This window comes from Suncus etruscus, chromosome 7 (genome assembly GCF_024139225.1).
Source record: "Suncus etruscus isolate mSunEtr1 chromosome 7, mSunEtr1.pri.cur, whole genome shotgun sequence".
NCBI classification, from domain to species: Eukaryota; Metazoa; Chordata; class Mammalia; order Eulipotyphla; family Soricidae; genus Suncus; species Suncus etruscus.
Window position 1 is genome coordinate 124683578 of NC_064854.1, and position 21150 is coordinate 124704727.

At 56.3% G+C, this 21150-nt stretch overlaps 1 protein-coding gene across 1 annotated transcript; it reads right to left on the reverse strand.

The window, feature by feature from the left end:
* Window positions 1-915: 915 nt before the first annotated feature.
* Window positions 916-9620, reverse strand: DUSP7 (dual specificity phosphatase 7). The gene is made up of 3 exons (XM_049777709.1): window positions 9167-9620; window positions 6176-6610; window positions 916-2916 (listed from the first exon to the last, which is right to left on the reverse strand). The coding sequence occupies exons 1-3, from the start codon at window positions 9618-9620 to the stop codon at window positions 2609-2611; spliced, it is 1197 nt and encodes a 398-aa protein (XP_049633666.1). The 3' UTR covers window positions 916-2608.
* Window positions 9621-21150: the final 11530 nt, after the last annotated feature.

The following is a 21150-nucleotide window of genomic DNA, read 5'->3' on the forward strand; positions in this document are numbered from 1 at the left end:
CAGGCTCAGGGGACCATATGGGATGCCAGGACTCAAACCGCCGTCCTTCTGCATGCAAGGCAAACCTCCATGCTATCTCTCCGGCCCCTGAGATTTAAACCCATGGACCCCTCCCTATCTTTTTTGGAGGGGATACAGATGGCAGGGCACTCACAGGTGGAGATAGGGTGGGAAGAGTGTACATGGCCCAGCAGGGGTCCGGCAGATATGACTCCAGGCCCACAGATTTCCCTAGATCACTCCCCAGTTCTGTGGTCACCAGACATCCTCAGGGTCCCCTCCTGGCTCCCTGCTCCCCATTGGGACCTAGCCAGAGTCCCAGGAAGAAGCATGGAGAGCCGGAGATCCCCTACTTTGTGGAAGACTGGACCTGGCTAATTGTTCTCTGTAAACCCCAGCTCAGACTACGAAATGAAGGTTGTGTTCACACAAAACACTCACTGGGTGTCTGGGTGTGGCAGCCCCCCCTTAACCTAGGTGTACGGTGAGGCTCGGGGAGGAAGCACTGTATTGCAGAGCTAATCAGGGGTCATGTGGTTGGACCTCACAGGCCAGGTTCCAGTCTCGCTTGAGTCACAGATTCAACAGATGGAGTGAGATGAACATGGCCACCCCTTCCACCCATGTGCCCAGGGACCTGCAGGGAAGTTGATTCCAGCAAGCAGCCTGGGTTGGTCCAATGGGGCAGGAGTTCCTTGGTGTGGCCCCTCTCCAAGCCTCCATCGCCCATCCATCACAGACTTAAGAAATCAGGTGCTGAGGCACCTGCCTAAAGGTGCCAGAATTATTGGGGAGAAGCTGTACCCATTTCTCCCAGAAGTCCAGCTCTTGCACTCCACCGTCTCTGACCAGCCAATGCTAGCAAGAGTTCCTCCTTCCTCCTACCCCCTAAATCTTTAGTAAGCACAACTCACATTAAAGAAAAAATAATATTTATTTGCAATATAAACAAAGTCCCGTTCGTTGCTGGTTCGGGATATATATATATATATATTTATATGTATGTGTGTATGTATGTATATATATATATATGTAGGGTCACAAATTTTCCTTCATAAGTCATAAAGCAAAACTGGCCACCCCCTTGGCATACCCTCATTTATACAAATCTGATGCATCTTTCTAGCGTTTTCTTGTTAAAAGTTAAAAAAAAAAAAAAAAGAGAAAGAGAACCATGTACAGCATGGAAGCTTTTTTTGTCAAATTTCTTGACTGCGGCAAGATTTTAATCCAATGCCTTAAAAATCCCTGAAAGCCACCCCTGTGAGGTAAGATGCAGGTGGGGGCAGTTTCCGTGGCCTCGCTCACGCACCGAGTGCTGCACCCCTGGGGACCCAACTGCTCGCCCCTCCCAGGCCCCCCCAAACTTCCCGGCACCTGGGAGAACCAAGGTGGGAGGAGGAACAGAAGTGGAGGAGGGTAACGGATCCGTGGCTTGGTTCTGGGACCGCAGGCAGTGAGGGTTGGGGTGGAAGGGGTCTCACACCCCTTTCACTTGTCTACCTTCTCCTTAACCCACCCTGGCCCTGGGATTGAAATAGGGTTGAGCCTCAAGGAGCAGAAGGCGTGAGCAATGAGAGAAGACAGGCTTCCATGGACTGGGGGTGAAGGGGGGTGACAACTGAACTGAAGTGATGGCCACAGGGACATGCGGGAGGCAGGGCCAGGCCCCCAGCCCCTCAGTTTTGCCCCACGATCTGTGAGAGACAAAGATTCAACAAGACTGAAGTAAGTAGTGGGTAGTATTGAAAAGGGCCCCCAAGGGGTTGATCCTGGAGGGTTTATGGTACTGCTTGGCAGTGTCCCGGGGCCCTGATGGCGCCGGACAATGGCAGCGTGCGTTGTCACCCTGCTCCTGTCCCAGTGAGGCTGCAGAGCCCACCAGTCACTGCAGTGCTGGGTGGGATGCAGCAGGTACAGAGAGTGGGTTTGATGCCTGGAGAGCAGCAGGCAGGCCCATCCAAGGCCCACTGCAGAAACGGAGGCTTCACACATGTGCAAAATGCATTTGGTCAAGATCAACACGGGGCTTGTCTTTTCCATGTTAAAAAAAGAAAATCGACAACAAACGTTGCTCTTTGAAGTAGAAAAACAAAACTCTCTTGCGCACTCTGTCTCTCTCTCTCTCTCTCTCTTGCAGATCAAGAAAGGGATGAAATACTGGTTTATACAATCTGCTGTTGCATGTTGCCTGAAAATAACACTTTTCATTAAAAATAAAAATCAAGAAAGCTTGAACACTCTGTGTGCTCGGGGGAGCGTGGGCTTACCTGCCAACAGTAAAAAGTAAACTCAGTCCACGGATGTGTCTTTAAAAACAGCCACAGCCAAACTTGGCTGGGTCAACAACAGTCTCCTGGGATAAGGACTCCCCGAGCCATAAATTCGAGAGCCAGGGGCTCCTCCAGGAAGTTTTGCTGATGGGAGAAGCTGAGCCACGGGGCTGGGCTTCCCAGATGTTGGAGGAAGTCGGTCGCTGTCGCCATACCCTGGCCCAGGCAGCATCCACATCTCTCGGGAGGCGAGTGAGTGATTGTGGACTTGTCTACCTGGCCCCTTGGAAAGGGCTGGGGAGGGGCTGGCACCGAGCGCCCCTGGGTCCCAGGCCTCACGTGGACTCAAGCGTGTTGAGGGGGAACAGGTTGTGGTTGGTGGGCGTGGAGAAGTACAGCTGTTCGCTCGGAGTGTGGTTGTCACACGGGCTGCTGAGCCCCAGCGTCCGCTCGAAGTCCAGCAGCTGCCCCATGAAGTTGAAGTTGGGCGAGATGTTGGATTTTTTCCTCTTGACAAAGTCATAGGCGTCGTTGAGCGACAGGTTCATCTTCTGCATCAGGTAGGCCACGGTGACCGTCACCGAGCGGCTGATGCCTGCCAGGCAGTGCACCAGGACGCCACACTTCTTGGATCGGGCCTCATCTAAAACACAAAGGTTTCAGCCAGGGTCAGGGAGGGGGCCCCCCAAAGGCCTGGAGAGCTGGCTCAGTGTGTGTGACTGTGAAAGGGTCACACATGTCTTAGAGAAAAGACAGACACTGCTCTAAGGACCTGATTGTGACAAGTATGACCACAGCGAGTGCTCCTGCGGCTTCAACAGGCCCTGGGACACCTTCTGCCTGCCCAGCACCAAGGTTAGGACAGACATGGTGACAGAGAGACAAGATAAAGGCCACAGGAGGGTCCTCCTGTCATAGTAGCTGCCATCGTCAACCCAGGCTTGAGGGCAAGGCTGAATTGGATCTCCTGTTATAGCTCCCACAGATGCCCTCCAAAAAGCTGCTTTGGGGGGCCGGAGAGATAGCATGGAGGTAGGGAGGGTGTTTGCCTTGCACGCAGAGGACAGTGGTTCGAATCCCGGCATCCCATATGGTCCCCCGAGCCTGCCAGGAGCGATTTCTGAGCAGAGAGCAAGAGTAACCCCTGAGCACTGCTGGGTGTGACCCAAACAACACAAAACAAACAAACAAACAAACAAAGAAGCAAAAAAAGCTGCTTTGGGGAACAGGACTGAGTGGCTGCCCTTGCCCTTACTTAGCACTTGCCCAGTGCCTACTGTACCCCTGGCTGCCTCATTCCACAGAGTCAGACAAGAGCATACAGGCCATGGCTGAGGCTCCACATATGAGCTTTATCCACCTAGCCTATCATTAGACGTTCCCCAGCTGGGCCAACCCCATCCCCATCCACCATCCCTGTTCCTTTTATTTGTTCTCTTATCTTGGGCCTCACCCAGCAGTGCTCAGGAGTTATTTCTGGCTCTGCGCTCCAAAATCACTCCTGACAGGCTTTGGGGACCATATGGGATGCCGGAGATTGAACTCGGGTCTGTCCCGGGCCGGCCACATGCAAGGCAAACACCCTACCACTGTGCCATCGCTCCAGTTCCACCATCCCTGTTTCAACCCTCCCTCTGCCTCTCCCAACTGAATCCAGGACTTTCTCACGGCTCCACCTCCCGCACAACACAGGAGCTCGACAAGCCACTCATTCTTCCCATCTCTCCTCCCTATGCCAAGGATAAAGAGGTCACCAGAGTAGGCTCAGAGCAGGTGCCTCCAGTGTCCCTCACCCTGGGAGCTGTTCCTAGTACACTGTCCTCCCACACAGGATTCCCAGCTTCAATTGCTCCTCCTGGCAGAGATGTGTGAGAGCCCAAGTCTAACACCTCAGGGACTACCTAGGGCAAGACCAGAGGCAGGGTAAGTAAGAGCCAAATTGCCACCTTCCATCCTGGTCTGAGCAGTGATGTGACCTTGAGATGGGGTGGGAGAAGGGGGTTTGGGGGACAAGCCTCCAGCAGGTTCACACCAAACACCCGGGTACACCTGTCCCCCAGACCCACTTCCTGTGCAGCCAACATTTAAAACCACTGGGATTGGCTTTATTTTTAGGTTTTCAGGAAGTGGCTAAGGCGTGGGGGCTTGGGGGAGGGCTGGGGCTTGATCCGGGAACACTGGGTCCTGGGAGGAAGCTGGGCTTCCTCTGTGCTCCTTCTGCCCTGTACTGTGCTCTCTCCAGAGCCTTCCAGAAAAATAGGGGGCCCTCCCTAAAGCAACACACACACACACACACACACACACACACACACTCTCTCTCTCTCTCTCTCTCTCTCTCTCTCTCTCTCTCTGGGGCCCTCCCTAAAGCAACACACACACACACACACACACACACACACACACTCTCTCTCTCTCTGCTCCTTACACACACACACACACACACACACACACACACACTCTCTCTCTCTCTCTCTCTCTCTCTCTCTCTCTCTCTGCTCCTTCTGCCCTGTATGTGCTCTTTCCAGAGTCTTCCAGAAAAATAAGGGGCCCTCTCTAAAGCAACACACACACACACCCCTCCCTAAAGCAACACACATACACACACACCTCCCTCAGAGCCTGCGCCCCCATTTCAGCAGATGCTGAGGCAGCACCCAGCCCTCCAGGCCCTGTCCTCAGAGCTGAGCTAGAAAAGCTTCTCAGCCTCGGCCTCTCCCTCCTCCCTCTCCCCCCCCCCCCAAGCCTCTACTTCCTTCCTTCCTCCCAGCCAGGCACCTAGTTTTGGTTCCCAGTAAGCGGATGAGGCAGGAAGCCTCCCACTTCCTGTTATTAAAGCCAGGCCTGGTCTAGCTGAGACAGAAACGCCCCCCACTGGACATGGCCGCGGGTGGGACGAGGCGGGCCGGGCCAGGCCACTGTGACAGTCACCGGAGGCCGGTGCAGAAACCCGGGGTCACCAGGGGTTATATTCTTCCTGATCTTGTGTCCTGTACCCTGGACGGCTGCCAAGGCCGGAGGAGCTGACCCGAGGCCCAACAGCCATCTGGGGTGGCTGAGAAGGAAGGAGGGAGGCTGGGGCTGTTAAAGATAAGGCCAATGCAGAGCTGGGTCCAGCTGAGGTGGACGTTCCCAGAGGGCATTACCCCAGATAGCAAAGGCCAGTGCTCTGGGGAGGCCCTCTCCCAGCCTCCCTCACATTCTCCCTCTATCCTCAGAACTCAAGCAAGCCCCACAGGCAGCCTGGAACCTCTGTGGCCCCAGGGAGGCACTTTCCTGTCATCCTGATTCCTGCAACTGCAGAGGGAGGCGGTGGTTAGCTTCTGTACCAGGGCCACCCTTCAGCACTTCCTAGGACAGAGCAACCCAAAGCAGTGCTGTGACAGCCCATCCTGGGCACATGCGTGCTGAGACATGGGCCAGCACATAGGAGGGAGGCCCCAGGAAGATGTCAGCACCCTGAGCCCTAAACAATGGTGCCAGGAAGACACAGGCTGACAGCAGAGTCTTTGTGATGTTGACAGCCAGGAAATCCCAGAACCCAGGAGCATGCTAGGGTCAGTCCTGATGACTTGCCGGCCAGGTACATCTCCAAGTCTTTTGGTTTTGGTTTCTGGGTCACACGCAGTGGTACTTCAGTAGTTACCCCTGGCTCTGCACTCGGAAATTGCTCCTGGCAGGCTCGGGGGACTATATAGGATGCCAGGGATCGAACCTGGGTCTGTCCTGGGTAAGCTGAGTGCAAGGCAAACACCCTACTTGCTGTGCTATCGCTCTGGCCCCCACCCCCAAGTCTTAACAAGTACTATGGTGCCCAGATAGCTGGACCTGGGTGACAACCAGAGTCCAGTCCACACCTCTCCATGCCTGTCCACCCACCCTGCCCAGCGCCGGGCAACACCTACCAATGAAGCTGATGGCCTCGGGGAAGAACTGGGAGAGGTTCTGGCTCCAATGGTCAGAGATGGGGATCTGCTTGTAGGTGAATTCGCCGCCGTGCTCGAAGGCGTTGGGCAGGTTGGGCGTGACGTTGAGGATGTACTTGATGCCGTATTTGCCGAGCACGTCCAGGTTGGTGGAGTCCTTGGCACAGCCGAGGTAGAGGTAGGGCAGGATCTGTACAGGGAATGCCGGCTGGCTGGAGGGCAGAGGGCTGCCGTCCGACTCGGTGGCGCTGCTGGGCAGCTCTCGATCCGATTCCCCGTCAGAACAGTCGGAGCTGATGCGGAGGCCCCCCAGGCCCAGCACGGAGGTGGGTGGTGAGCCACTGGGCGAGGAGGAGCTGTCCACATTGGTCTCGCAGTGCTCTGAATACTCTGTCTGGAACTTGTTAAAACCACCTGCAGGGGCCAGAGAGATAGCATAGCGGTAGATAGTTTGCCTTGCACACAACAAAATCCAGGATAGATCCAGATTCGATTCCAGGCATCCCATATGGTCCCCTGAGCCGGGAGCAATTTCTGAGCGCAGAGCCTGGAGTAACCCCCGAGCATCACGGGGTGTGGCCCAAAAACAAAAACAAAACAAAAACCATCTGCAGCCGGAGTGAGGGGAAGAGATAGATGGCGGGGCCCCTACCTAAGCCACATTCCCGGTCCCAAAGGTGTCACACACAAAAACCGCCACGGCCAGACTTCCTGGCAAGCATGTTACCACTACAGCCCACCCAGGCCATGCAGGCATGTACCAAGGGCCTGTTCTTCCCAGTGAGCCTATAGCCCACTTTATAGACAAAGAAGCTGAGACTCCAGGAGGTGAAGCACCTAGCCGGAGTTCTACAGCCCACCTGAAACTCTGCAGGGCCCAGACAAACCACCTGCCTTGGGGCACTGGAGAACAGGCCCCAGCACATTCCTCTCCTGCAACACCCAAGGGTGCTCCAGAACTGCTAAGTGGCATATCAAGCAGGCAGCTCCATTTCAGAAGAGCACCCATGGGTCTGCAAACCCCTCCTAGATAGGAGAATAGGGAAGCAGGGAGGTAAAGAGAAAGGGCTGGAGGATTCCCTGAAGGCACATTCTGGAGTCTTCTTGTTTTGTTATTTTCGCCGGTGCCAAAAAATATCAAAGCCGGGGGTTCACACATGCAAGGCGACTGCCCTACCACGGAGCGCCATCTCTGCCCCGTGGGTCCCTGACTGCAAGGCAGAGCTTGCTGCCATCCCCACCACTGTCAGGGAGGAGCATTCAGGTACCATCTTGCCCTATCCCCCAGCAGGGGGGCAGGTACAGAAAAGGGGGGGTCCCAGACCCACCTCTCTGGAAGCCCCACTTAGAACACAACTTAAGGGCTGCACCTTGCAGCCCAACTTGGGCCCTGTGCCCGAGGGTGCTCCAAAGCCTCTCTCTCTGCTCCCCTCCCGCCTGCCTGCCTGCCTGCCTGCCTGCCACTGCCAGGGAGAAGAGGGAGAGGGAGAGGCCATTTTGGAATGTTAATTGGAAACACCGGCTAGGCTGCAGACACTCGCTCCCCCCCAAAGTGCTGGATACCCCCCTAGGCAGGCTCAGGGTGGGTGAACTGGATAGCTGGGTGGGGGGGGGCTGAAAAAGGGCATTAAGCAACAGATACTTCTTGCCACCAAGCCCCAAGTGCCTCCCCAAAACCTTGACACCCAAGAGTGTTAGAGAGAATTGTTAAATCCTGAGACCCTAAAGCTAGAACCAGCCACATAAGCATGTAAAAAACTTGAGAGAGAGAGAGAGAGAGAGAGAGACAGAGAGACAGAGAGAGACAGAGAGAGACAGAGAGAGAGACAGAGAGCCCAAGCCAGACAGAAAGCAACACATCCTCCAAGACCTCCAAACTCTGATCTAGGAAGGAGTGAGGGGTCTGGGGAAAGAAAGAGCATCCGGCCTGTCCTGGCCTTCCAGATCAGACTGGAGGAGGAGCTGGGTGGGTGAAGGTGGGATTCTGTCACTGAAACGCCATGGGCCCAAGACCAACCGGCCAGGAGGGAGAAGAGGAAAGCAAGCCCAATGGGGCCAACTTTTTCGTGCCCACTCCACTGGGCATCCGATGATGGGAGCTCCTCTGTAGAAGCAAGCAAGTGGTCTGGATTGGGGGGAAGAGTTGCCCCAGGGGCTGAGGGACTGAGCTGCGCCCCTAGGTAGGTGTGTGTGTGTGAGATTGTGTGTGTGTGTGTGTGTGTGTGTGTGTGAGAGAGAGAGAGAGAGAGAGAGAGAGAGAGAGAGAGAGAGAGAGAGAGAGAGAGAGAGAGAGAGAGAGAGAGATATTCTGTCGCTGAAACCCATGGGCCTAACTGCTGCCATGGGTTGAAGACCAACCAGCCAGGAGGGAGAAGAGAAAAGCAAACCCAATGGGGCCAACTTTTTTGTGCCCACTCTCCACTGGGCATCTGATGATGGGAGCTTCTGCAGAAGCAAGTGAGTGGTCCAGAGGGGTGTGTGTGTGTGTGTGTGTGTGGTTACACGGGTGGGTGCATGGATGCCCGTGTGGGTGCCTCCCTCCGTGTGTGTGTGTGTGTGTGTGTGTGTGTGTGTGTGTGTGGTTACACGGGTGGGTGCATGGATGCCCGTGTGGGTGCCTCCCTCCGGCCTCACCTTGCAGCTATAAGGCCTGGCAGCCGTGGTGGTCAGTTTGGATGGGCAGGTCCCAAGGACTGAGGGACTGAGCTGCGCCCCTGGGGTACGTGGGTGTGGATGGGGGGTATGTGTGGGCTCATGGGTGGTTGTCCCCCTCCGGCCTCAAATCGCAGGTGGTAGGCCTGTCAGTTGTCAGTGGGGATGGGAGAGGGGGGTCCCAGGGACTGGGGCTGAGCTGCACCCCTGGATGTGTGTGTGTGTGTGTGTGTGTGTGTGTATGGGGGTATTTGCGGGTGCATGGGGTTATGTGTGGGTGCACGGGGGTACGGGTGGCGCCCCCCTCCCCGGCCTCACCTTGCAGGTAGTAGGCCTGGCAGCCGTCGTCGCGCAGCTTCTGCAGCAGCAGGCCGAGCACCGAGGCGGGCTCGGGCTGCGGCTGCCACTCGGCCGTGGCCTCGTCGTAGAGCAGCACGGTGGCCGCCTTGCAGCGCGTGGCGAAGCGCTCCTTGTCGGCGTGGTTGGGGATGATGGAGCGGATGGGCAGGTTGCCCTTGCGCAGGCGGCGCAGCATGAGGCCCGGGATGGCCAGGTTGATGGCCGTCTCGATGTGCGACGACTCGAACAGCTCGTGCGGCCGGCAGTCGAGCAGCAGCAGCGACGCGCCGCCGCGGGCCTCCAGCTCCTCCTGCAGCCACTCGGCGCTCTTGCAGGGCGGCATCGCGCCGGCCACGGCCGCCAGGGCCCCCGCGGCCTCGGACCCGGCCCCCGACGCGGCCCCGGGCTCCGATCCCGGCCCCGACCCCGACATGGGTGGGTGGGCGCAGCGAGACGGAGGGAGGGACGGAGGGAGGGCAGGCAGCCCCCGCCGGGGCCTGCACCGGGGCCGGGCAGCCCCAGCCCTGCCCTGCCCAGCCCTGCCCGGCCCTGGGACGGCGCCCCGGAGCCCCGATCGCCCGCCCGCCCGCCCGATCGCCCGCCCGCCCCGGCCCTCCCGGCCCTGCGCGCGCCCCGGCCTGACAGACAGCCCCAATGGCACCGCGGCTCGGGCGGCCCCGCGCCCCGGCTGCCTCCCTCCCGGGGGCGGAGCCGAGGGAACCCGGGCCCGGGCTTAAAGGCGCCGCGTCGGAGCCTCCCGGAGCGGTGGCGGGGTTTTGGGGGGCTCCAGGAGGGGCTGGGGGACCGGCCCGGCCTCTCACCTCTGCCCAGCCTAGCCCAAGGGCCCTGGGAGGTCAGTGCCCGGCTGGCTTCATAAGCCTGCTGGCTATGTGGAGGGCGGCTTGCCCGGGTGCATGGGTGCATGGGGAGGTGTCTTGCACCCACTCCCCAGATCTCTAAAAGCCCATCTCCATCCCTTGGCTATGCAGAGGCTGGCTGGCTGGCCTGGGTGCAAGGGAGAGGTCTTGCATCCTGCCCAAGGGCCCTGGGAGCTCAGTGCCCAGCTTCAGGTCTGGATATGCAGAGTGTGGCTTGCAAGGGTGCATGGTGGCAGGGGAGGTGTCTTGCACCCACTCCCCAGATCTCTAAAAGCCCATCTCCATCCCTTGGCTATGCAGAGGCTGGCCGGCTGGCCTGGGTGCATAGGGGAGGTCTTGCATCCTGCCTAAGGGCCTTGAGAGCTCAGTGCCCAGCTTCAGGTCCGGATATGCAGAGTGTGGCTAGCAAGGGTGCATGGTTGCAGGGGAGGTGTCTTGCACCCACTCCCCAGATCTCTAAAAGCCCATCTCCATCCCTTGGCTATGCAGAGGCTGGCTGGCTGGCCTGGGTGCATAGGGGAGGTCTTGCACCCTGCCTAAGGGCCCTGGGAGGTCAGGGCCCGACTGGCTTCACGCCTAGCTATGTGGAGGGTGGCTTGCACGGATGAATGGGTGCATCTGCTCCCCAGGTCCCTCAAAGAGGGGTCTCCCGTCTCCATCTCTGGCGATGCACACAGAGGCTGGCTGGCTGGCATAGGGAAGGTCTTGCATCCTGCCTAAGGGCCTTTCGAGGTCAGTGCCCAGCTGCATGCCTGCTGGCTCTGCAGACGGTGGCTTGTATGAGTATATGAGGGAGGCTTGTATAGGTACATGAGGGAGATCTTGTACCTGCTCCTCGGCTCCCTCAAATAGGGGTTTCCCATCTCCGTACCTGGCTCTGCAGAGGCTGGCTGGCATAGGTGCACGGGAGAGGTCTTGCATCCTGCCTAAAGGCCCTGGGAGGTCAGTGCCCAGCTTCATTCCTAGGTCTGTGGAGGTGGCTTGCATGGTTGCATGAGGGATGTCTTGTACCCGCTTCCCATGTCCCTAAAAGCCAGTCTCCATCCCTGGCTCTGCAGAGGCTGGCTTGCCTGGGTGCATGGGGGATATCTTGCACCCTCTACCCATGCTCCTGAAAGCCCATTTCCATTCCCTGGCCCTCCAGAGGCCGGCTTGCATGGGTGCACGGGGAGGTCTTGCACCTGCTCCGCAGGTCCCTCAAAGAACTGGGACTGGGGTAGAGCGACAGCTAAGAGCTCAATTGGTTCCCAACCTTCCTTCCCTCCTGGTTGTCAACCCATTCATTAATGGTTTTTTTTTTTCCTCTATTGAGTTCATTCAGCAAATGACAACTGGACGCCTCCTACATGCCAGGACTGTGCTTTATGGCACAGGCTGTTGCAGGCGACGGCATGACCATCTGGTGATGGGCACAGGCCATCCCAGTCATACGTTGTCCCCCCTTTCTGCATTCTGCTAGAGGGGGGGCCATATCCCAGAGCTGTCACATTCTCTGAAAGGTTCTAGGTTGGGGGTCAAGCTGCTAGAGGGGAAAGGACTCTAGGTTTTGCACAGGGGTTGCTGAGCAGAACCCCCTCTTCCCTGGATCTGGGGCCTAAACCTGTAAAGGTCCAGACCTAGATTCTTCTATCTGTCCTGCCACCTGCAAAGACGTCCTGTGATCCGGCCTCAGAGACCTGAAGAGGAGAAGGGAAACGCCAACTTAAGCAGCTGGTTGCAGTTCAAATGGCCTAGTGCGTGGGCACCCTCCAGGGCAGGGAGAAGAAATCCTGTAAAGGACCAGCTCTGGGGGGGAAAAAAAAGGAGCGGGCCCTTTAAGAAAGCTTCCCAAACTGGGTGGTGACAGGCGCCGAGTGAAACGCCACGTGACTTTCCCCTCCGGGGGCGGGGCCGGACGCGAGCGCTCCCTTATAAGCCGCAGGCCCTCTTCCCCGACGAGCCAATCAGCTTCCGCGGTGGGTGGGCGTGTGTGCTCGCGGCTGGCCAATCGCGTTCGAAGGCAACAGTCCGGGAAGGGGCGTGGCCTCAGGCGGCCCCGCCCATCTCGGGAAGGGGGCGTGGTCCCCGCGAGTGCGGTGTATCGGCGCGCGGGCGGGGCGGGGCAGGGGGAATGGCTCGGCAGGTAGCTGGGAACAAAGCGGCCCGGCTCGGAGGGAGCAGCGCGCATGCGCAGCTGCGCCTACCGCCCTTTCCCTCTGCTGCCTGGGCTGGCGGGCTGGCTGGCTGGCTGGCTGGCTGGTGTGCGGGTTGAGGATGCTCACGACTTGCCCAGCCTGGAGGAGTGTCTCCACCTGCTCTCCACCTCTAGCTGCTGGAAGCCAAGGTCAAGTGGGGCCATTGAGGCTCCAGAGGGATCTCTGCAAACCTCAGGATTGAGCATTTTGAAGGCCTCATGGGAAGACACAAAAAGGGGCCCCCAGTCTTGGCACTGTCCCCCCTTCCTGAACTCTATGCTAGAGGGATGTCCCAGAGATGTCACATTCCCAGAAAGGTTCTTGTAGGTTGGAGGTGCAAGCTGGTAGAAGGGAAAGGACTGGACTCTCTACGCAGGGTTTGTGTTGGGGTGGCTGAGCTTGTAGAACCTTCTCTTCCCTGGATCCTGGGGTCCTGCACCTGCCAAGGTCCAGACCCAGGTTCGGGCCTGGCCCTTGCAAAGGTGTCGCTGTGATCCGGCCTCTGTTTCTCCATGAAAAACCCAAGTCTGATCTAGACACAGCCAGGACCCAGTTCTCCAGCTTTCAGATTAGGAGGGTGTTTTTCTCTAAGACCAGGCTGGTTGTAAGGGGCCCAGGTTGGCCTTCCAAAAAGAAGCCTGAGCAAACTAGGGGTGAGGAGGAAAGGACTTGAGGCCTTTTGGGGGCTTGTTAGAGCTCCAAGCCCTGTCTAGAAAGGAGTTTTGACACCTGCATTTCCCCATGAGGAACTGGCCCATGTCCACTAGTGGGAATCACATCTAAAGTGGGTGACTCCCAATGTACCTGTCAGGCATGAGCTAGAACTTCTCAGACGCAAGAGAAAGACTGCAACCCTTCCCCTTAGCTAACGAGCTTATCTCTCCCCTCCTTATATCTCTCCTCCCTTATCTCACTCTCCTTCTCTGGGCTCCTGGGTGTGTGGGGGCTCTACACTCCTGGGGAGAGACCTATGAGGACTTGTGGAATGGGAAAAATTCCCCTGTAGGTGTGGGGAGTTGGGGACGTGGTCCTTCAACAGAAATTCAAGAAGAGGGGCCCGGAGAGATAGCACAGCGGCGTTTGCCTTGCAAGCAGCCGATCCAGGACCAAAGGTGGTTGGTTCGAATCCTGGTGTCCCATAGGGTCCCCCGTGCCTGCCAGGAGCTATTTCTGAGCAAACAGCCAGGAGTAACCCCTGAGCAATGCCGGATGTGGCCCAAAAAAAAAAAAAAAAAAAAAAAAAGAAATTCAAGAAGAGGCCAATATAGATGATACGTTTCTGGTTTATGTGTGGAGAGAGGGTGGAGGCGTTGGGGAGGGGAATATCCTGGCCCTGTGGCCCATCACCCAGATTGGAGAAGAGGCCAGCATCTGCGGCGTCTGTGGGAGGCACCTTTGGAACAGCTAATAGAATTCCTAACGTGGATCCTGGCAGGGCTGCCCTGGGGGTTGGGACACAGAACAGGACCCCTGGACTTCAAGGCCCAGAGCATAGCAAGAACTTTTCCATGGCCACACAGCAAGAAGCCAGCATTGCAGGCTGGCAGCTGCTAACCTCCCTTTCTGCGGTGCAGAGAGACTGGGAGGGGGAATCTGGGGCCCAGGGCTAGGTCTTGGGATCAAATAAATTCCTTCTTTTAAGGAATGTCGCCTTTCCAGCCACTCAAGGGTTAGGCCCTCCCTTACCCACAGCCCCCAGGATAAGGGGGAATTCACCTAAGTCTCAGTCTCCCTGAGGGGTAGGGTGGGGGGCCCCCAAACACATCTGGGAATGAGCTAGTCTCTGGAAGGGATCCGTGCCCTCCTCACCTGCTGGCTGCCTTCAAGATCAGTTCAAGTGATCTGACACAGAACTGACTGCAGGATACATAGAATAACATGGCAAATAACGTGGGCAAAAAAGCACAGAGCACTTCCTTTCGTGTGTGCAGAGACAAATGGATTTGTGCACAAATGCAGCACTCAATAATAAAAATGTGTACATACCTACACCATCACAGACACACACACACACACACACACACACACACACACACACACACACCAATCCTGTGTGTCTATGCATTTGCTGCTCTTATTGGAAAAGTGCTCACAGATAGCTACCCCAGTGGAAGATTCACATTTGCCTCCCTCTCCCAGACTCCGGCCTCCTAGGCTCACCTTGCCCTGTTGGTGTTGCTGGAATCATAGAGGGGTCACGTCTGGATGGAATGAGAGTGTCCCCACCAACTTTCCTCCCAGCTGGGTGGAGAATGGGGCAGAGACAGCCAGGCACTGGGTGATGGCAGTACTGACTTGTTACGCTGCTGCCTGGGATAGATCTGACCATAGCGAGCCACAGGCCTGTTCATCTTTCCCCTCCAGCCTGCCCAGGTGTGTGGGGTAGAGAGCGTGGAAGGACAAGGATCTGGTGAGCAGGTGAGAGAGAAAGTCAGAGAGGGAAGCCAAGGCCTGAGAGATCTGGGAGATCTCCAAGGCTGCTTGGGAAATGCAAAGGGGAAGAAAACCAGGCTTGTCCTCCCATTCCTGCACAAACATTTCTGAGGCTCTATTCCAGGCCTGAGCAGTAAAGGGGGAACTAAAGAGAACTAGATTCCCCTTTTTCCAAGTTTCCCAACTAGCAGCAGTGACCGATATCCCCAGATGGACTCCCCAGTCTTCACTCACAGGAGTTTCTTTCTCAGCCACATCACCAGCCCAGCTCACTGGGGCCAGCCTGCCGAGAATGGGAAACAGAGAATAGGGATCCATCACATGGCCAGGCACTGCCCCTGGCAGACATTACTAATCATAGCCTTCTTGTTAAGCCCTTCATAGTGCATAGTTCATAGTCAGAAGAGTGTTTATTGGTGGTTTTCTTTTTCTTTTTGGTTTTGGGCCATACCAGGTGGTGCTCAGGGGTTACTCCTGGCTTTGTGCTCAGAAATCACTCCTGGCAGGCTCAGGGGACTATATGGGATCCTGGGGATTGAACCCAGGTCGGTCCACGGTCAGCTGTGCGAGACAAAGGCCCTACCGGTTTCAGTGTTGGCCTTTCTGCTCCAACCCCCACTTCCCTTTATCCTAATCTCCTGCACCCTCTCTGCCTAGTTAGAGTATTCATTCCAGCCCTCCCCTCCTTCTCATCCTATGCTCCTACCTGGTTTTTGTTTGTTTATGAGTTTTTTTTTTTTGGGTTATATCCAGTGATGCTCAGGATTTACTTCTGGCTCTTCACTCAGGAATCACTCCTGTTTTTATTTTGTTTGTTTGTTTTGGTTTGCTTTTGTTGTTTTTGTTTTTGGACCACACCCAGCCACAGAAACTACTTCTGGCAAGGCAAGTGCCCTTCCCACTGTATTATCACTTGGAGACTTCTGCTCCCCGTCTCTGAAACCCTCCCCAATTTTTGGAGGAACTCAGCCTCAAAAAGCCTGCCTTGTGGCCTCAGCCTCTGCTCCTCCTCCAGTTCCTTCTGCTTCTCCCACTACTGGGAGTTCTGCCTACAGCATCTGGATTGGGACAGGTTGCAGGGGGTGGGGGTGGTACTGCAGCTCACCTCAATTAGTCCCCCATGCCCCTCGTCTATCACTGGACTCCTCATAAGGTGACCAAGGACTCTGGCCCACCAGGCCTTCCTTGTGGACCCATCATCCCACCATCTTTTGTTTTTGTTTGTTTGTTTGTTTGTTTTTGGGTCACACCCAGTAGCGCTCAGTAGTTACTCCTGGCCCTATGCTCAGAAATTGCTCTTGGCAGGCTCGGGGGGACCATATGGGGTGTTAGGTTTGGGATTCAAACCGCCATCCTTCTGCATGCAAGGCAAAAGCCCTACCTCCCATGCCATCTCTCCGGCCCCCTTCCCACCATCTTAAACCATCCCAGGCTTGGGTTTTCTCTCCCTAAGAGGATGTGCTGGTCAGTCTGGGCAAATGAGCTTTTCAAGTTTTGCTGGGGGTTGACTGGGGAGTGATGTCAAGCCTAGTTTCTGGCCCGACCTTGGGCCCCACCCCAGGCTGTTCTCACCATGTCACAGCCTTCACCTCATCAGCCCTGCGCTTGCCCCAGATTCCCCCGTGAGGTGAACAGAGCAGGACTTGTCTGTCGGTTCTACAGATGGGAAAGCGAGGCTCAGGCAGGGAAATGTCTTGCCCAAGGGCCTGGCTGCAGCTGCAGCCTGGACTTACTCACTGAGCCCCTGTGTGAGTCATGGTGGCTGCGTGATGGGAAGGAAACACATAAACCTTGGGAGGTGGGAAGAGCGGCCTGGCAGGAGGCGGTGTGCTGGCCCACAGCTTCCGGCTTGAGCTCGCTCCCAGGAGCTCCCTGTGCTTGTGGGCACCCACACACCTGACAGGTTCCCTCAGACTCTCTCCAGGCCTCGTGTCCTGGCTTTCTGTCCAGCTCGGGGAGGACGGACAACTCGTTAGCATCCAGGGAAACTGAGGCCCGTAGTGACAAGTCAAGATGAAGTCAGGATCCGGCCAGAGCGTCAGCACAGCGGGAGGGCATTTGCCTTGCACTCGGCTGGCCCGGGTTTGATCCCCGGCATCCCATATAGTTCCCCGAGTCTGCCAAGAGCGATTTCTGTTTTGTTTTGGGGTCACTCCCGGCAGCGCTCAGGGGTTACTCGTGGTTCTATGCTCAGAAATCACTCCTGGCAGGCTCGGGGGACCATGCTGGGATTTGAACCACTGTCCTTCTGCATGCAAGGCAAATGCCTTACCTCCATGCTATCTCTCTGGCCCCCTACTAGTCTTCTAACCTGGGCTCCTGCATTCTCCTGCCTACTCTCTCTAAAGGGTCTCCACACAGATCATCCCCCTGCTGGAGCCCACCTCTTCCAAAAAAAAAATTTCCTCCCATCCCTCATCCTCCAGCCCTAGAGGCAGCCTGGCAGGGGGCTGACCTGGAAGCAGAAGCCTGGAAGACTAGTGCGGTCAGCCAGGTGCTTGTGACTGAAAATGCCTTTGGCTCTCTCCTGCCAAAACAGATGATTCTGGAAGCCTCTTCCTGCCGTTCCCCACATGAGTTGCAGTCTGTTCTGCGTGACCTATCCAGAGTCACTCGGCCAGAGTCCCGAGTGGGTGAGAAGGCACCTTGCCACGAAGGCTGACTCCTCTACCATGAGGTCGTACCTGACTCAACAAGGAGTCTCACCTGCTGACACTGAGGTCATCTCTAGAGGTCTGGAAGCTGCACACTGGCCCTGGGAAAACTGGTGGCCAGATCTGGCTTCTGGGGGTTTGTGGGTAGCAGAGAGAGGGAGGGACCAGATTCTGCAAGTACAGGTAGGCCGGTTTCCTGCCACAGTCCTAGGTGAAGGCTGCATGCATCCCTTTCTTCTCATCCCCACCCTAAATCATTGCTCTGAGCTGACTCCTCCTCCTCCTCTAGATACTCCAGGCCTGTTGGGTCCTGAGCAAAGGCTCAGAACCCCACCCAGGGTGCTAGAGAGACACTAAAGTAGGTGGAGTGTTTGCCTTTCGTGGGGCTAACCTGGGTTCAATCCTAAGCACTGCGTAGAGTCCCCCAAGCCTGCCAAGAGTGATCCCTGAGGGGTTGGAGCAATATAGCACAGCAGCTAGGGCATTTGCTTTGTGATGCTGCCAACCTAGGTTCCATCCCTGGCATCCCATCTGCATCTGATCCCCTGAGCATCGCCAGGAATGACCCCTGAGCCAGTAGCAACCCCTAAGCATCGCCAAGTATGGCCCCAAACCAAACCAAACCAAGCCAAAGAAGTGATCACTGAGTACAAAGCCCTGAGTACCTCCAGGTACACGCCAAAAACAAAAACAAAATCGGAATTCCCAGGAGACCGACCAGAGCAATAATACAGCAGGTTGGGCTCTTTCCTTGCACACAGCCAGCCTGGATTCAATTCCTGGCATCTCATATGGTTCCCCAAGTCCATCAAGAGGGATTCCTAAGCACAAAACCAGGAGTATACCCAGAGCATCGCTGGCTATGGCCCCCAAACCAAACCAAAAATAAACTCCCTCCCTCAAAAAATAAAGAAGGCCTCCCTTTCCCCACCTCTGGTAATGAATGCAAGACTTTAGGAGCAGGGGTCCTTTGCTGCCTGCTCTTTACATCACCATGGTGAGCTTTTAGAAACCCTCTCTGCTAGGAAGGGCTGGGACAGGTGGGTGCCTTTGGACAGCACTGCCAGCCAGAGCAAAGGCTGAGCAGTGACAGCTGGGAGGTGGGGTAGGGTGGGTACCCTGGAGTTTCTTTGCCAAACCAGCCTATGGTTTTGTGATGGGGAAAGCCAGCAGAGGCAGGCCCCGCCAGTAAAGCCAGTACAAGCTTTGAGGTTGGGAATTCCCAGGGCACCTGGCTGGGCGGACTGACGGATATGTCCGGGGCCTGGGCTGGGTCAGCTTGGGGTGGGTTGGGGTGGGGCATCAGGTCTCCCCATGGTTGCCAGGCCTAATTGCTTCATTAGCACCCACCTGCTGCTGGGCCAGTCTGGCCCCTCCCCACCAGCACACAGCCCAGTTTTTCAGGAATCCCTCCCAGAGGCACAGTGACGTGACGATGAAGATGATGACAATCATAAGGGTGACGGTGCAGTGACCAGGCTGGGAAAATGATTAGGGCAAAGCTGGCCTACTCTGGCCATGAGATTGCTGGGGGAGGACTCAGCGTCCAGCACCGACCAGGTTTTGTGCCTTGTGCCAAGCCCAACGTGTTAATCATCTGCGGCCCGTTGGAGCTGGTCTTGCAGTGCGTTGGGTTGGCAGGCACTGGTGGCACAGCAGGGGTGAGCCCCATCCTGGCTGGGCCCCACTCACCGACTCAGGAGATGAGAGGAGGGACCAGTGCTTTTACTCTCAGGCTCTCCCAGGACCCTCTATTTTATTTTTGGTTTTTGGGTCACACCCAGCAGCGCTCAGGGATTCCTCAGGAGTTCCTCTTGAGCTAAGACAGTATGTGGACACAGTGTGAGACAGGGCAGGGACCCAACCAAGAGTTCTTTTTGCTTGCTTTTTTGTTTTTGGATCACACCCAGTGGCACTCAAGGGTTCCTCCTGGCTCTATGCTCAGAAATGGCTCCTGGCAGGCTTGGGGGACCATATCAAATGCTGGGATCCGAACCACGTGGATCAGCTACTTGCAAGGCAAACACCCTACTGCTTTGCTATCTCTCCGGCCCCATAACCAAGATTTCTGCTTCTAATACTGACCCCCATGACCACCCAACTGCCAGCCTTTTTTCCTCCTCTAAAAACCAGGGCTGCAGAAATCTTGTAGGGCTGCAGGAGACTTCTCTTGTCCCTGACAATGGGAGGCAGGCCCGGGGGGGGGGGGGGGGGCTCTGCTGAGAACCCCTGCTGGAAGGGCTTGGGAATAAGGCATGGAAAGGGCCCTAGGCAGTTGTGGCCAAAAGAAAGTGTTTATTGACAGGAAGGACAGTGCTGAAGGCTGGCCCCTTCAAGGAGGGAAATAGAGGCAGAGGAGGGGGAGCTGTATCTGCCCCATCCCGAGGCTTATGTCCTGGTGGGATCAGTGGCAGCAAGAACACACCCCACAGCAGGGCCTGTCCATGCAGGTCCCAGCCCACCCCGCCTGCCAGCCTCCTGCCTCTGCTTGTCCAACTACCGGCCTGCCTGCCTGCCCGCCCGTGAGGATAAGGCTAGGAGGGCGGGAATCAGTCGCCAGTGCCCTGGCAGAGCTCAGGCCGGCTCTTGTCTCTCTGCTTGGGCCACACCTGCCCTGTTGTCTCCTGTGTACCCTTACCTAGCTACTGCCCTCATTCAAGTGCCAACCTTGCCAACCCCGGCAGCGCTCAGGGGTCACTCCTGCTGCTCTTTGCTCAGAAATCGCTCCTGGCAGGCTCAGGGGACCATATGGGATGCCGGGATTCTAACCACCATCCTTCTGCATGAGAGGCAAACGCCTTACCTCCATGCTATCTCTCCGGCCTTGTTTTTGTGTTTTATTCTTTATTTTGGGGCCACACCAATGGGATAATGCTCTGGGTAACTCAGTAATTCCCGGCTCCATGCTTAGGGGTCACTCCTGGCAGTGCTCAGGGGGCCATGGTATACTGAGAATCAAACCCAGAACTTCTGCATGTGCTGAGTGATCTCTCAAGCCCCAGCACCCACTTTTTGTATAACTTTCACTACTCAGCCCCTGGGACAGCAGGTCCTCTGTGAAGTTACCCCTTCCCACAATGCTTTAAGCTTTCTATTGAAATAGTAATCTCACCTGGATGGGCAGACCCACCCACACCTGGGAGGGGTCTGCGGTTTGGAATAAAGAATAAAAGGTGCTGGCTGGGGGGTAGGAGGGGGAAGTGAGGAAGCATGGAGAGCAGCTGGAAGGGAAACAGAGCTCCTGAGAGAAAGAAGAGTTAGGCAAACATGGTAGAGTCTACATATGCTGGATGGGGCCATACAATAAACTGAGCTGTCTCTGATGAAATTTTAACTGACTGTGATTATTTCTCCACCATTATCCTCTAATCTTCAGATCAGTAGGCCTGAAGAGGTGACAAGCGCCTTACGGAGGAAGGCCTCACCCTGACACGTGGCCATTGGACATTATATTAAACCAACAGTGCTCAGCATGGCCTTCAAGGGACCACTTTTTTTTTTTTTAAGCCTTGTGGGGCCAGAGTAGTGGTATAAGCGGTAGGGTATTTGCCTTGCACGCGCTGATCTAGGAGAGACAGCAGTTTGATCCCCCGATGTCCCATATGGTCCCCAAGCTAGGAGCGATTTCTGAGCGCAGAAACCGCTGTGCATCACCGGGTGTGGCCCAAAAACCCAAAAAGAAAAAAAAAAAGCCTTGACAGGTCTGGCACCATAGTACAAGGTAGGGTAGGGCCTTTATCTTGCATGCAGCTGACCCAGATTTATTCCCGGTCATCCCATATGGTCTCTCAGGAGGGACCCCTGAGCATCACTGGGCGTGGCTC

Coding starts and splice junctions, on each gene's coding strand:
- DUSP7 (XM_049777709.1), bottom strand. CDS start 9,620: ATGTCGGGGTCGGGGCCGGGATCGGAGCCCGGGGCCGCGTCGGGGGCC. Junction 6,611..9,166: donor CCAGGCCTACTACCTGCAAG/GTGAGGCCGGGG, acceptor TGGCCCCTGCAG/GTGGTTTTAACAAGTTCCAG. Junction 2,917..6,175: donor CGAGGCCATCAGCTTCATTG/GTAGGTGTTGCC, acceptor TTTGTGTTTTAG/ATGAGGCCCGATCCAAGAAG.